The sequence below is a fragment of the Hippoglossus stenolepis genome, chromosome 3 (assembly GCF_022539355.2).
Source record: "Hippoglossus stenolepis isolate QCI-W04-F060 chromosome 3, HSTE1.2, whole genome shotgun sequence".
Taxonomy (NCBI): Eukaryota; Metazoa; Chordata; class Actinopteri; order Pleuronectiformes; family Pleuronectidae; genus Hippoglossus; species Hippoglossus stenolepis.
This window is the reverse complement of record NC_061485.1, coordinates 2,682,372-2,698,295: the sequence shown is the minus strand read 5'-3', so window position 1 is coordinate 2,698,295 and position 15,924 is coordinate 2,682,372. Positions and strand designations below refer to the sequence as shown.

Sequence of the window (15,924 nt, the reverse complement as noted above, 5' to 3'; positions counted from 1 at the left end):
CACTTTAACTAATAATCACTCATTACTAGTTATCAGGACCTGATCAGTACATGAAGTAACTTAGTGTTTGTTTGATGCGCTCCAGCGTTTGAGGCTGCATTTAAACATCATGAAAATTGACTCGTCAACATTTTGTGCTCAGTACAAAATGAGACGAGACGCTCACAGTCTCATTAGCACAGGGACACAGAAATACAGAAAAAGATATATGTGGAAATAAATTTAAGACATTTATTTCTATATTTATACCTTATTTATTTATGCATTTAAGTATTTATTTATACATTTATTTATACATTTATTTATATATTTATTTATAATGAAGTCATGTTTCGTCTTCCATATTTTCTACTGTACAGTATTAGTACTTTAGTTTCCTCCTCGTCCTCCAGTCCAGCAGGCGTCGCTGTTGGCTCTGAGCTCGGTGTCTCTGTTTTCCTGCCGCTGGCTCTCTTTGTCCGCTCCGGGACTCAAAGTGCGCAAAGACGAGGAACATGTCCGCCGTGCAGCTGCTGCGGGTGTCGGTACGTGAGCGGATCAGCGCTGCCGCGGAAGGCTTTCTGCTGCAGGTGGAGAAAGGAGGAGAAACGGCTCGAGTCCCGGCGCTGAGGGCGATGCTCACCGAGCGGCTCGCGGCGGCGGCGGAGGAGATCGTCGCGGTGATTGAGGAAACCGTGGCGGAGTACGAACACAGAGTGGAGCGGTCCGAGCGGGAGGTCTGCCGCCAGAGGAGGCTGCTGGATGCCGTGATGAAGCCCGAACTCCGGCTGCACAGAGTCGGTCAGTCCCTCGAGGAGCCGCTCACAGGCTAACGTTAGCTAGCTCCAGCTCTGCTAACACGAGTTGATCAAACTAACACTTCTTAAAGGGAATGATAAGTTTAAAACGATGTCTGGTTGGTTAAGTTGATGAAATGTGTAGATCAAAGGATCAGGAGCTTTGACCCTCAACGGCAGCCCGGGGTCACGTGTCCTTGATAATCATCTGCAACATGCTGTTAGAAAGCTCCGCACACATCTGGGGTGTTCATGCATTTTGGCTCCTTTTGTGTAAAAACAGACACATATTGTGTGAATAATTATGATACTGGCATATTTTAAAGTCAGTATAATTTCTACAACATGTTGTTTGGTGTCCGTCTAAAAAACTCCCACACTTTAGATGATCGTGGGCTATTTGCTCTTTGGGTGAATTCAAGCTTTGACTCGACGCAGCCGTCTTCCTTCCTCCTAATGACGTCATCACTAGAAGACCAGACAGAGATGTGAAGAGAGTTTGTGGTGATAAGAGCTGACGACGGTGTCGGGGTGATGTAAACATGATCACATGATCTATGCAGCAGAGTTAATACGTCACTTCCTGTCTCTGTCTGCTGCTCCACCTTCACCTGAGTAATGAGGAGGATTTGATACTGTTGTGAACGAGTCTGTGCAGAAAACCTGCTGCTGTGTTGTTCATGTGTGAAACACAAACTCTGGAGAAACTCTGGAGACAATTCTCTGGTTGTTACCCACAGGTCATGTCTGAAAACAGCTTAACCAACTAACTAACCTCCACTCGCTCTGCTCTGTTAGTGTCCTAATTTGTTTATTTGGCCTCAAAATATAAAACTTTTTTACTGGAAACACTTCCAGTGTTTAAAGCTGCTAAATTTACGAGCTGCGTCGAGATGTTGAGGTAACTATGAACTACCTCAACATCTCTGCTTCCTGAGTGTGATCATTCAAAAATAATAACAGTCGACATTAAACGACACAACACAAGTTTTTAAAAACACTTCAGGAAACTCGGAAATGATAAACGTGTGTATTTGTGTTTCAGTGTGTCCTGCAGACGTACAGCAGCTGATGGTGAATAAAGAAGAGGTTCCCCCTAAGCAGCAGCAGTTGAGCCCCATTGTGGACCAGGATGACCCAGAGCCCCCCCACATTAAAGAGGAACAGGAGGAACCGTGGACCAATCAGGAGGGAGAGCAGCTTCAACAACTTGAGCAGGCTGATATCAAGTTCACATTGACTGCTGTCACTGTGAAGAGTGAAGAAGATGAAGAGAAACCTGAGTTGTCACAGCTTCATCAGAGTCAGACTGAGGAGAACAGAGCGGACTGTGGAGAACAAGAACCAGCCAGGAACTCCGGTCCTGATGGACATTTACAACAAGGTACTGAGGACAAGACTGAAGGCAGTGAAGATGATTGGATGCAGACCAGGGAACCTCTGTCTGGTTTAAATACAACAAATAACAAACAGCCTCTAAGTGATATGAAATGTAAAACTGGTAAGAAAGCATTAGGTTGTTCTGAGTGTGATAAAACATTTAGACAAAAGTGCGATCTAACTGTACATATGAGGACTCATACAGGAGAGAAACCGTTTAGTTGCTCTGAGTGTGGTAAAAGATTTAGACAAAAGTGCTATCTAACTGGACATATGATAACTCATACAGGAGAGAGATCGTTTAGTTGTTCCGAGTGTGGTAAAAGATTTCTTTATAAGGGCCATCTAACTGCACATATGAGGATTCATACAGGAGAGAAACCATTTAGTTGCTCTGAGTGTGGTAAAAGATTTAGCCGAAATGGCAATCTAACTGTACATATGAGGATTCATACAGGAGAGAAACCGTTTAGTTGCTCCGAGTGTGGTAAAAGATTTCTTCAAAAGTGCGATCTAACTGTACATATGAGGACTCATACAGGAGAGAAAGCATTTAGTTGCTCCTAGTGTGGTAAAAGATTTATTCAAAAGGGCGATCTAACTGTACATATGAGGACTCATACAGGAGAGAAACCATTTAGTTGCTCCTAGTGTGGTAAAAGATTTCTTCAAAAGTTCAATCTAACTGTACATATGAGGACTCATACAGGAGAGAAACCGTTTAGTTGCTCCGAGTGTGGTAAAAGATTTAGCCGAAATGGCGATCTAACTGTACATATGAGGATTCATACAGGAGAGAAACCGTTTAGTTGCTCCTAGTGTGGTAAAATATTTAGACTAATGGGTAATGTAACTGCATATGAGTAGTCATATAGGAGAGAATGAATTTACTTGCTCTGTGTGGTTAAAGATTTAAGTTGCATCGTTTGCAACAAAAGATTTATTAGGATTTGTCAGTGTGGTGTATTTAGCTAACATGGATCATTTTGACGTGTGTAAAACATAATGACATGTTTGAAGCTGGGGGCCCCTCGTTTCTGGATTCTCAGAATTCCTAACTATTATTCCATATGTTACTCGTTAGTTCTCTCCCTCTGAGAATGCTCTTTGACCTGTTAGATGGAGGGGTTTCCATCTTTATGTACGAAGCATGTCTTGAATTAAAGGCCCCTATGTATGATGTCATTTGATCTCAAATCTTGGGCGTACACAATTTCCCTACATGAATGCTTGTCCGGCACCGGCGAGGCAGACTTCTGCATTAGCTGAGAACGTCTCCGGGTATACCTAGGTACCTGTCCTGACCTGTAACTTCTGTGTAATAAACCTTTTTATACAAGCAAGAACGGTGTCCGCGAAGATTCCTTCATCATCTTCAACATCACTGCTGCTTAAATATACAACATCAGCAACTATTCATATGATACATATTCATAGTTCACTGTTGTAAAAAGAGAATTAAGAATCCCTCCACCTGTTTTTACCAGAGTTAAACAATTTTTATGTTCCTAGAAAATACAACTCATTGAATAACATGAAAGATTTGTGTTTATTTCTTGTTTCTACTGATTTATGCCTCATATAATACATACCTATACAGTGAAGGAAATAAGTATTTGATCCCTTGCCGATTTTGTAATTTTGCCCACTGACTAAGAAATGAACAGTCTATAATTGTAATGGTAGGTTTATTGTAACTTTGAGAGACAGAATATCAACAAAAAATATCCAGATCATATAACTCGCATCATATAAAAGTTATAAATTGATTTGCATTTGCTTGTATTTGATCCAGAGATTTTCTATGGAAATAAGGTCCGGAGACTGGCTAGGCCACTCCATGACCTTAATGTGCTTCTTCTTGAGCCACTCCTTTGTTCCCTTGGCCATATGTTTTGGGTCATTGTCGTGCTGGAAGACCCATCCACGACCATTTTCAATGTCCTGGCTGAGGGAAGAAGGTTGTCGCCCAAGATTTCACGGTACATGGCCCCGTCGATCCTCCTCTCGATGCGGTGAAGTCGTCCTGTCCCCTTAGCAGAGAAACACCCCCAAAGCCTTTTCTCCAAACTACATCAATAATGAAATGAGTCATTAAATGTGTGTGTGTGTATATATATATATATACACATTATGTTGTCAATTTCCTTGCAGTGTCACGATGCAAACTACAATTGTGATTTACTCAAACCCGTGTTTGAAAAGAATTAGAGGAACCTGAACTTGTGTTAAACTGGAAGTTGAAGATTTTATCTTTTTCTTAAACACGACACTATACTGAAACTAACCACTACTGACTAAACTAAATTATCTAAATGAAAAGAACAAACATTAAATCCTGCAAACATAAGAAATCATCCACTGTCCATGTCAAGGTTGAAGGGGCAAGAAATTACAAAACATCACATTTTCTCCACACTTTATTTCTCACAGTTAACTTATTACATTGACAACCAAAAGGGTGACACAACATGTGATACACATATAAACAGACGTACAAAAAAGATACTTAAAAGAAATGAAATCAGATGGTCAATCTCCCACCTGTGAAATGGACTCATCCCCACCAGAGATGGAAGCCCGTGAGGGGTGGTGTAAGTCAGCGAACTTAAAGGAGTTTGACGGACTGGTGACTGGAGGTGCAGCTGTTGGTATACAGGGAGAAGGAGTAGGAAAGAACACAGCCTTGGGGAGCCGGTGCTTATGGTCCTGGAATCAGAGACATGCTTCCCCAGCCTCGCGTGTTGCCTCCTGTCAGACAGGAAGTCTATGATCCACCTGCAGGTGGAGTCCAGGTACACTCAGCTGGGAGAGCTTGTCCTGTAACAGAGCGGAATGATGGTGTTGAGGCAGAGCAGAAGTCCATAAGCAGGATCTGGCGTCGGTTCCTAGAGTCCAGGTGCTGGAGGATGAAGTGAAGGGCCATGTTTACTGCATTGTCTACAGACCTGTTGGCTCTGTAGGCAAACAGGGTCCTGGGGAGAGGGTCAGTGATGGCTTTGAGGTGGAACAGCACAAGGCGCTCAAATGCCTTCATCACCACAGAGGTCAGGGCGCGGGTCTGTAATCATTGAGTCCAGTGATCTTTGTTTTTTTGGGGACAGGGATGATGGTGGAGGTCTTGAAGCAGGCTGGTACGTATGGCATGTCTCAGTGAGGTGTTAAAAATGTCTGTGAACACCGGAGACAGCTGATCCAGCACAGGGTTTCAGGATTGATGGAGAGACAGAGTCTGGCCCGGCTGCTGCGGGGGTTCTGTCTCCTGAAAGAATTGTTGACGTCCCTCTCCCAGGATGGAGAGAGTCGTCACTGTGATAGGGGGGAGGAGGGAGGGGCTCTGAGGTGGGCAGTTGTGGAAAGGCGCCCGGCCTTTGCTGTGGTGGGGGAGGTGCAGTTGATGGGCTGGAGGTGGGCATCATGCAGGGGATGGTGTCAGGACTGTCCCATTGTCTTTCAAAGCGACAGTAAACTCATTCAAAGTCGTTGGCCAGGTGTGAATTCGTTAGTGGAGTGGGGGATCTAGGCTTACAATTTCAATCTTCTAAGCCCTTTCAGACAGGGGAAGCAGTCATTGGCTGAGGACGTGTTGGAGTTTCTCAGAGTACAGACGTTTGGCTTCTCTCACCTCCTTGCTAAGCCTGTATTTTGACTCTATAAACCTGTCTGTCCCCACTCCTGAACCGCTTCTTTCCTTCTCAACCTTAACTTTTTGAGTTTGGCTGTAGTGGGGTTTGTCATTGTTGCCGCTTACCCTGGGCGTGATGGAACACAGCTGTCACACAAGCTATATAAGTCACAGCCTCTGTGTACTCGTCCAGACTGTTTGTAGCAGTCTGAAAACCTCCCAATCTGTACACAGTCCAAGCACGCCTGAAGATCCTCCACAGCTTCACTGGTCCACTGCTTTGAAGTCCTCACAACAGGTTTGCAGAGTTTAGTTTCTGCCTGTATGCAGGAATCAAATGGACCATGACCGAGAGTCCCAGTGCAGCCCGGGGGACGGCGTGATAGGCACTGCTTACTGTGGTGTAACAGTGATCAGAAGTTTATATTTGGGAGTTGCAGGTGAGATTTCCTTTGTTAAAGTCGCCGAGGACAGGAGTCGGGTTAGTCTATTCCACACACAGTATCTGGTCGCCCGGCCTTGTGTTGTGCCTCTTACCGTCAGCCTGTCGGTGGAATGGCTTACCGACCAGGAATGAATGAAACAAACTCACTGGGGAGTAGAAGAGTTTGCATTTGATAAAAAATATTCCAGATCAGGAGAACAGTGCTGTTGAATCAATGTCACATCATTGCAGCCTTGATTAGTATAAGAAGCAGATTCCTCCACCTTCGTCTTGCCCGGAGAGTTCCGTGTGGCGGTCCGCTCTGAAAAGTTGGAAGCCAGCCAGCTGCAGCGCAGAGTCCGGTATCCGAACCACACAGCCACGTCTCCGTGAAGCACAGGGCGGAAGATGAGGAGAAATCTCTGTTCTTACCAGCTAGTAGCTGGAGTTCGTCCCAGCTTGTTGCACAGTGAGCGCTGCGTTGGAGAGGAATATACCTGGTAGCGGTGTCTGAAGTCGCCGGCGGAAACGCACAAGTGAACGACACGCGTTTACCTCTCCTCTCGCTTCACTGTATGTGTACGAGTGAGGCGCCTTTGACCAGAATATCCAAAATTTACAGACAGATGAGGCAATAAAAGTGGGAAATAAATTCTCAGGAGGTATGACCTGATGTTCATGAGCATTTCTCTGAGTGAAAAACCCGGTTCTGAAACCAAAAAACACCTGAATTAACTAACAAAACAAGACAAAACATCGGCACCAACGCACACGAGGCAGCCGTCGGCACCATCATTATTATTTCACACATCTGCAGGGATGTAAAACTCACCAGGATATTTTTCATTAGACTTTAGAATAGGGTTATGGGTGGGATAGGATAAATAAAGTGACCTCTGGCGCCTTCTGGTTGAGTGACAGAGACGGAAAGTTAAGTGACTGGGAACAGCTGCAGCTTTCCTGCCTCACTCTCGATGCTAACACACTAACTACAGCTAACTAGCTGCGTTGTTCACTAGCAGCAAGTCTTGCGATTGTGTCTACAGGCAGCAGATAACATTCAATAATAAACAGCAGAACGCAGTCCGTTTTTCAGGCAGTCGATACTTTAAATTGAAGGTGCGTTAATATTCAGCTATCATTACGCGTCCATTTAAACTATAGCCGCTCATTTTGGCAGAACTGCGGTCGAGCCGTCGCCACAATCTTCGAACGGTAATAATAAAGCCCTTTTTAAATTAACTGGATCTTGCCGGTGGTGGTGGGACTTTGGTCGCGGTGGCGGCACCAGTCGTTAGCAGTGGGAGCTAGCTCTAAAAGTGGCTTTTCAAACACACATGGCCTCCGTGAACCGCTCGTTGATTGAGACTCAGACATCTCGGCGTTTAAACCCTTCATCTCCAGCACGTGCTGCCTCACGCACGCACCCGCCACGTTTGTCTTGACTGTTTCCTCCGTGGACCAGAGAACAACACGTGCCGGAGCTAGCTAGCTAGTGGCTTGAAAACACAACAGGTGTACGGTGTTTTTGAGGCATTAAGAGAATCCAAACTCGCGGTTCGGCTTCCAAGCGTCCCAGATTGATGTGCAGCGTCCGTGTAGAGAGGTTGAAATGTCAACTGACCTGACTCTGTCGGGCTCATTCTACAACTGACTGCGTACGTAACTGCTAACCACCGACAAGCTAACAGGCATTAGCTGCTGGCGCGGAGGGACCCCTGGTGCAAAAAGAGGTTTAGGAGGCTGAGATCTGCCTGAATGAATTTATACTGCTTGTGCATCAGACAGAAAATCCTGCAGATTGTTTCCACTTTCTCAACTCCAGGTTAAAAACACACTTACTGTATTACTGCCATAAGAATATATAGTATAGTAATTGTATTATTACTATATGAACTAATGCAGTATCTGCATGAATGTTTCTCACTCAAACAGCTCTAGAGTTTAAAATAAAAGTACAAAGGAAATGTTGTTCTGAGGTCTCAGGGACACTGTTCCCTTATTTGGTCACTTAATTAGGGCCAGAGCACCCGACAGTGGGCCCTATTGAAATTGACAGGATTATTATTATTATTATTATTATTATTATTTTTCAGGCCAAAAGAAGGGGCTTTTGAGGGCTAACGTGCTCAAATCGTTTAAAGTTTGCAGAAAGTTAGAAAGTGGTGAAAATGTACGTATTCTGGAGTATTTAGAAATGGGCGTGGCAAAATGGCTCAACATCGCCACCTGGAACGCGATCCACAGATTTAAGTCACAGGTATGATATGAACTGGTCAGGCAGGGTGTCGTCTGTGCGTCTCATCCCCCACAACAGCCACATAGTTTCTGCACCCAACCCAGGTTATGTTTCACCCCTGTCTCTGTAAAGTTTATTTGGCTATAAACAAGATTACCCAAAAACTACGGGCCGGATTACCGAGACTTGGTGAACAGATGTGGTATGTATCAGGTAAGAACCCATTACATTTCTATGATGGACATCTGGAGAGCATCACCCAGACAAGAAACAATTTACTTCTTTCTCATCTCGAGCACCAAACATACTCCACTTTTACTGGGGTCAGCAGAAGGACATTTGCGTTCACATATACAGCTCCTCTGGAGAAGGTCTGAGGTTCTCCAGAGTTCTGTGCATGTCTGAAAAAAAGCAGCTTTAGACGTAATAACTCAACGACACAAACACTGTAACTATAATTTATTGCTTTTAATACATCCTCACCTTCCGGAGAAATGTACAACCTTTTTCGGCAGACAACTGTAAAAGAAAACATTCTTACATCGGAATCCGTTGGATAAATGGAAATACGTTTTGGAGTCAAAGTATGAATACAAAGAATACAATGGAATAAAACACAGCATCCATTAAACTTCATGAATAGGTCTGCCAGGAAAGATGCTCACCGGTGCAGTTAGATGTGTGCATACAGCACCCTGTGGAGGAGAAGAAACAAAGGGACAATACAGTGACAACGGGATTTTGTGTCGCATTGTCGGGAGGTGGCGACGAGAAATCTCTCTGGCTGGGAAAAACTCTCTGGATTATGTCATTGTCTAGTCTGAGTTCACAGAATAAAGTTTTTTCACACATGTCTGTTGGTTGCTGGTTGGTTTATCAGCAGCATAACAAAAAATGTATTTACACCAAACTTGGAAGAGGGATGGGGTCGCAGCATGAGAAAGAACTCGTTCAATTTGCAAAGTCAGGACAAAGGGGTCAGATCCTTACTTTAACATAACAGATTTTAAAAATGTGCAATTTAGTGCAGCTTAAAATTATGAAATTTCTTTAAATTATTTGTTCCACAACTGTAGTTTAACTGTAGCCTTTCTAGACACATATTTTGTGTTGCTGTATTATCTGTGTTAAGTTTATTTCTCTTTATGAACACACGTAGTTAAGAGTAAAATATATGTTTCATTGGTTTTCATTTCACTCTGTAATCATTTAGGTGATCAGACCACTCCCTTTTTCTTTAATATGTCTACTATAACAACTAGACAGTCGTGCTGGATGGTCCAGCCTTGGCTGAGGTATAGATTCTGTACCTTCTATTCCTAATTCTGAGAATGAAATTCGTCACCAAACATTTATTGCATAACAAAACAAAAACATATTTTTTCAGATTAGGCTATAGCCTCTGAAAGCCAGTCTCCCTGTAGATGACCCGTGGGAAGCATTCTGAGGTGATGAAGGTGCTCACGTTCGCACTCCTGACTGTACCATCCTTCCTAAGTCCTTCCTGATCACGGCACGGGTGCTAGCTGACAACATACAAGATGAGCTCCCAGCCATCCTACTGATGAAGTGATAACATATGCATGCCAATACAAAGTGACGATAAAATGAACATTTTGCAAGATGTGGAATTTTGAAATTGGTTGGTAGATCAAATAATAACAATAAGAATAAGAATAAAGGAATACTCTGGTTTATTTCATCCACCTGTGTCACTAGCGTTGGTCACGAATAGCTACAGCCTGATGCCCTCATCAGGACGCTGTAGGTGGTTTGATCAGTGCCCTGGTGACAGTACAGGTGGCGTTCCCTGCCCCACAAACATGAAGACAATCTGGAGGGCGGAAGAACCCAGGGCGATCACCAGAGGCACGGTCGGTGTGAAGTGCCCTCAGGTCTGAGCTGGGTAGACTGTAACAAATCGATAGACTGTAAAAAAATTATCAGACGGCTGCAGCTCATTGAAAACACAACAGCCTGAGTCTTCACTAGCACGGGACAGTGGATCATATCAGTCCAGTTCTCAGGTCCTTTCACTGCATCCTGTCCATCAAAGAATAGATTTCAAAATATTGCTGTTGGTTTATAAGGCACTGAATGGTTATATACATTTCTAATCTACTACTATTTAACCATCCAGTCCCCTCCAGGTAGTCTGGGACGGGTCTACTTTCTGTCCCCATCAGTCCAAACTAAACATGGAGAAGCAGCACCCAGTTCTAATGCTCCATAACATCTGGATCAATCTCCTAAAAAACCATGAGGCTTCCACCACCGCTGTTGTGATATCCCAGCAGCTTCAGCAAGTCGGCCCCATTACTCTGCTGTAAAGCTCCTCCTCCTCCTCCTCTAAAACACTATCATACTATTTGAGCTCCATTGACGGATTACAACTTATGATCTTCTTAGTATAAAGAAAATATAATATAAGTGTGACAAATTTTATGACATATTTTAAAGCTGAAATCGTAACACTGACTTCATTATGAACTTGTTTTGTATTTCTGACAGACAAGCGAACAACGTTTGAATCATTTAGAAATTAACCATAACTAACATCCGACAGATCTACCAGCCAATCACAAGTGACTTTTTGTTTCAGGTCTGTGGTTTCATCCAATGGTGAAGTGAGATGAGTTCTCATAGCGATTTCGCTGCGATTCATATGCTAATTAGATCACACCTTCAAGCTCAGCTCCCAGTAACCTCCCCCTCCCCAGCCCCCACTGCTCTACGGGGGTATGTTTCTGCTCCCAGTTTGTCACGGGTGGCGACGCGGAGTCGCATCCTGTAAGCAGGCACTGACTGCCAACATTTGGCTTTTCGTGCAGTGAAGTTTCTTTGGTTTCCAGCTGCTCAATGATCAGAGCAAGAAGCTGCAGTCGGTTGTACAGGCTGAAGTTTCTGTTTTCATCTCCACTCTGACCTGCTCTCACTTTAACTAATAATCACTCATTACTAGTTATCGGGACCTGATCAGTACATGAAGTAACTTAGTGTTTGTTTGATGCGCTCAGCGTTTATGAGAGCTGCATTTGAACGTCATGAAAATTGACTGCGTCAGCATTTTGTGCTCAGTACAAATGAGACCCGAGGCAGCTCTGATCTCATTAGCACAGGGACACAGAAATACAGAAAAGATATATGTGGAAATGAATTTAAGACATTTATTTCTGTATTTATTCCTTATTTATTTATGCATTTAAGTCTTTATTTATACATTTATTTATATATTTATTTATAATTAAGTCATGTTTCGCCTTCCATATTTTCTACTGTACAGTATTAGTACTTTAGTTTCCTCCTCGTCCTCCCAGTCCAGCAGGCGTCGCTGTTGGCTCTGACTCGGTGTCTCTGTTTTCCTGCCGCTGGCTCTCTTTTGTCGCTCCGGGACTCAAAGTGCGCAAAGACGAACATGTCCGCCGTGCAGCTGCTGCGGGTGTCGGTACGTGAGCGGATCAGCGCTGCCGCGAAGGCTTTCTGCTGCAGGTGGAGAAAGGAGGAGAAACGGCTCGGTCGGCGCTGAGGGCGATGCTCACCGAGCGGCTCGCGGCGGCGGCGGAGGAAGTCGTCGCGGTGATTGAGAAACCGTGGCGGAGTACGTTTCCTGAAGTGGAGCGGTCCGAGCGGGAGGTCTGCCGCCAGAGGAGGCTGCTGGATGCCGTGATGAAGCCCGAACTCCCGGCTGCACAGAGTCAGTCCAGTCCCTCGGGCAGCTCACAGGCCCCAACGTTAGCTAGCTCCAGCTCTGCTAACACGAGTTGATCAAACTAACACTCGCCCAAAGGAATGGTAAGTGTAAAACGATGTCTGGTTGGTTAAGTTGATGAAATGTGTAGATCAAAGGATCAGGAGCTTTGACCCTCAACGGCAGCCAGGATGCGTGTCCTTGATAATCATCTGCAACATGCTGTTAGAAACCTCAGCACACATCTGGGAGTGTTCATGCATTTTGGCTCCTTTTGTGTAAAAACAGGCACATATTGTGTGAATAATTGTAATCTGGCATATTTTAAAGTCAGTATAATTTCTACATCACTGTTGTGTTATATTAATAACAATAGACCTATTTGTAGAGATGCTTGATTTGAAACGATACGCTGTGACACATGGATGAATAAATCCATGAGTCATAACAACACTTTCCTGAACTGGAGAATCTGGGTTTTATTTAAATACTAAAACTGGTTACAACATGGATTGATTCAGTCACTGGAGTTATTGCAGTTAAGATGATCCCTGCTATTCAGTCTATTCCTATTCCATTCACGTGTTGATAATCGTAATATATTCGCTTGTTTCAGGACAAAAGTAAAACTTGCGGTTCTGTCACCGCGCTCAGATGCCATCTTGAGAAATCTCCCTGGATGCTTCAGCTGAAATTATTCGTGCATCACGGTTGTGCTGCTGTGATCATTTGGGTTTGCAGAGTTTACAGAGAAACATGTTGTTTGGTGTCCGTCTAAAAAACTCCCACACTTTAGATGATCGTGGGCTATTTGCTCTTTAGGTGAATTCAAGCTTTGACTCGCGCAGCCATCTTCCTTCCTCTAATGACGTCATCACTAGAAGACCAGACAGAGATGTAGAAGAGAGTTTGTGGTGATAAGAGCTGGCAGAGCGGTGTCGGGGTGATGTAAACATGATCACATGATCTATGCAGCAGAGTTAATACGTCACTTCCTGTCTCTGTCTGCTGCTCCACCTTCACCTGAGTAATGAGGAGGATTTGATACTGTTGTGACGAGTCTGTGCAGAGAAAACCTGCTGCTGTGTTGTTCATGTGTGAAACACAAACTCTGGAAGAAACTCTGAGACAATTCTCTGGTTATTTACCCACAGGTCATGTCTGAAAACAGCTTAACCAATAACTAACCTCCACTAAGCTCTGCTCTGTTATTGTCTTATTTGTTGTTTGGCCTCAAAATAAACTTTTTACTGGAAACACTTCCAGTGTTTAATACTAAATTCTGAGAACTGCGTCCGAGGATGTTGAGTAACTATGAACTACCTCAACATCTCTGCTTCCTGAGTGTGATCATTCAAAAATAATAACAGTCGACATTAAGCGACTAACACAAGTTTTTAAAAACACTTCAGGAAACTTCGGAAATGATAAACGTGTGTATTGTGTTTCCAGTGTGTCCTGCAGATGTACAGCAGCTGATGGTAGCAGACAAGAGGTTCCCTAAGCAGCAGTTGAGCCCATTGTGGACCAGGAGGACCTGACCCCCACATTAAGAGGAACAGGAGGAACCGTGGACCAATCAGGAGGAGAGCAGCTTCAACAAGCAGGCAGGCTGATATCAGAAGTTCACATTGACTGCTGTCACTGTGAAGAGTGAAGAGATGAAGAGCAGATTGTCACAGCTTCATCAGAGTCAGACTGAGGAGAACAGAGCGGACTGTGGAGAACAAGAACCAGCCAGGAACTCAGGTCTGATGGACATTTACAACAAGGTACTGAGGACAAGACTGATGACAGTGAAGATGATTGGATGCAGACAGGGAACCTCAGTCTGGTTTAAATACAAAAAATAACAAACCTTATCAGTGATAGCAAATGTAGGCTTTGGTAGAAAGCATTAGGTTGTTCTGAGTGTGGTGAAACATTTTAGACAAAGTGCGATCTAACTGTACATGAGGACTCATGCAGGAGAGAAACCGTTTAGTTGCTCTGAGTGTGGTAGATTTATTCAAAGGTCAATCTAACAACCTGCTATGAGGATTCATACAGGAAAGCTTCGTTTAGTTGCTCGAGTGTGGTAAAGCTTTCTTTATCAGGGCCATCAAACTGTACATATGAGGATTACATACAGGAGAAGAAAGCATTTAGATTTGCTCCAGTGGTAAGGTTGCTTGAAATGGCGATCTAACTGTACATATGAGGATTCATACAGGAGAGAAAAAATTTAGTTGCTCCAGTGTGGTAAAGATTTAGCCGAAATGGCGATCTAACTGCACATAGAGGATTCATACAGGAGAGAAACCGTTTAGTTGCTCGAGTGTGGTAAAATATTTATCCGAAAACATGCTGAATAGACATAAGAGAAGTCATACAGGAGAGAAACCGTTTAGTTGCTCCTAGGCCTTAGTAAAATATTTAGACTAATGGGTAATGTAACTGCATATGATGATCATATAGGAGAGAATGAATTTACTTGCTCTGTGTGGTTAAGAATTTGGATTGCATCGTTTGCAACAAAAGATTCAGCCAGGATTATCAGTGGTGTATATTTGGCTAACGTGGATCATTTTTGGCGTGTGGCAGAAACATAATGACAGGTTTAAAGCTGGGGAGCCCCTCGTTTCTGGATTCTCAAGAATTCTAACTATTATTCCATATGTTACTCGTTAGTTCTCTCCCTCTGAGAATGCTCTTTGACCTGTTAGATGGAGGTTTCATCTTTATGTACAAACATGTCTTGGATCAAGAGGCCTATGTATGATGTCATTTGATCTCAAATCTTGGGCGATACAATTTCCCTACATGAATGCTTGTCCGGCACCTTGAAAAGATGGAACTTCTGCATTAGCTGAGAAACGTCTCTAGGTATCACCTGATACCTGTCTGACCTGTAACTTCTGTGTAATAAACCTTTTATGTATACAAGCAAGAGCGATTGTCCGCGAAGATTCCTTCATCGCCTTCAACATCACTGCTGCTTAAATATACAACATCAGCAACTATTCATATGATACATATTCATAGTTCACTGCATTGTAAAGAGTAAGAATCCCTCCACCTGTTTTACCAGAGTTAAACAGTGTATGTTCCTAGAAAATACAACTCATTGAATAACATGAAAAGATTTGTGTTTTATTTCTTGTTCCTGCTGATTTATGCCTCACATATAATACATACCTATACAGTGAAGGAAATAGTGTTTGATCCCTTGCCGATTTTGTGTTTGCCCACTGACAAGAAATGAACAAGTCTATAATTGTAATGGTAGGTTTATTGTAACTTTCAAGGGAGACAGAATATCAGCAAAAATATCAGATCATATAACTGTATATAAAAGTTATAAATTGATTTGCATTTGCTTGTATTTGATCCAGAGATTTTCTATGGAAATAAGGTCAGACTGGCTAGGCCACTCCAGCGACCTTAATGTGCTCTTCTTAGGCCTCCTTTATTCCTTGGCCCTTATGTTTGGGTCATTGTCGTGCTGGAAGGCCAGCTCCACGACCATCCACTGTCTGGCTGAGAAGAGGACATCCCTTAAGGTTCCCTGCAGTACATATTACATTCGATCCCTCCCTCTCGATGCGGTGGTCGTCCTGTCCCTTACTTGAGCTTCCCCAAAGCCTTTTCTCCAAACAGTACATCAATAATGAAATGAGTCATTAAATGTGTGTGTGTGTATGTATATATATATATATATACACATTGTATTGTCAATTTCCTTGCAGTGTCTGATACAAACTACAATTATGATTTACTCAAACCGTGTTAAAAGAATTAGAGGAACCTGAA

The 15,924-nt window shown here is 43.4% G+C and overlaps 1 protein-coding gene across 2 annotated transcripts; it reads left to right on the top strand.

Annotated features, from left to right (window-relative positions):
* The first annotated feature begins 362 nt into the window (after nucleotides 1-362).
* Nucleotides 363-3,494, top strand: LOC124851052 (gastrula zinc finger protein XlCGF57.1-like). 2 transcript variants are annotated; one of them, XM_047339375.1, is made up of 4 exons: nucleotides 365-780; nucleotides 1,822-2,297; nucleotides 2,382-2,727; nucleotides 2,980-3,494. In XM_047339375.1, exons 1-3 carry the CDS (start codon nucleotides 495-497, stop codon nucleotides 2,721-2,723), a joined length of 1,104 nt encoding a protein of 367 aa, XP_047195331.1. In that variant the 5' UTR covers nucleotides 365-494; the 3' UTR covers nucleotides 2,724-2,727; nucleotides 2,980-3,494. The 2 variants fall into 2 exon arrangements, with proteins under 2 accessions (XP_047195330.1, XP_047195331.1); XM_047339374.1 differs by having other exon boundaries at nucleotides 363-780; nucleotides 1,822-2,727.
* Nucleotides 3,495-15,924: the final 12,430 nt, after the last annotated feature.

Excerpts from the sequence above, each read along its gene's own strand:
- LOC124851052 (XM_047339374.1), top strand. The coding sequence starts at position 495 with ATGTCCGCCGTGCAGCTGCTGCGGGTGTCGGTACGTGAGCGGATCAGC. Across the intron at positions 781-1,821 it reads ACTCCGGCTGCACAGAGTCG|TGTGTCCTGCAGACGTACAG; the intron begins GTCAGTCCCTCG and ends TTTGTGTTTCAG.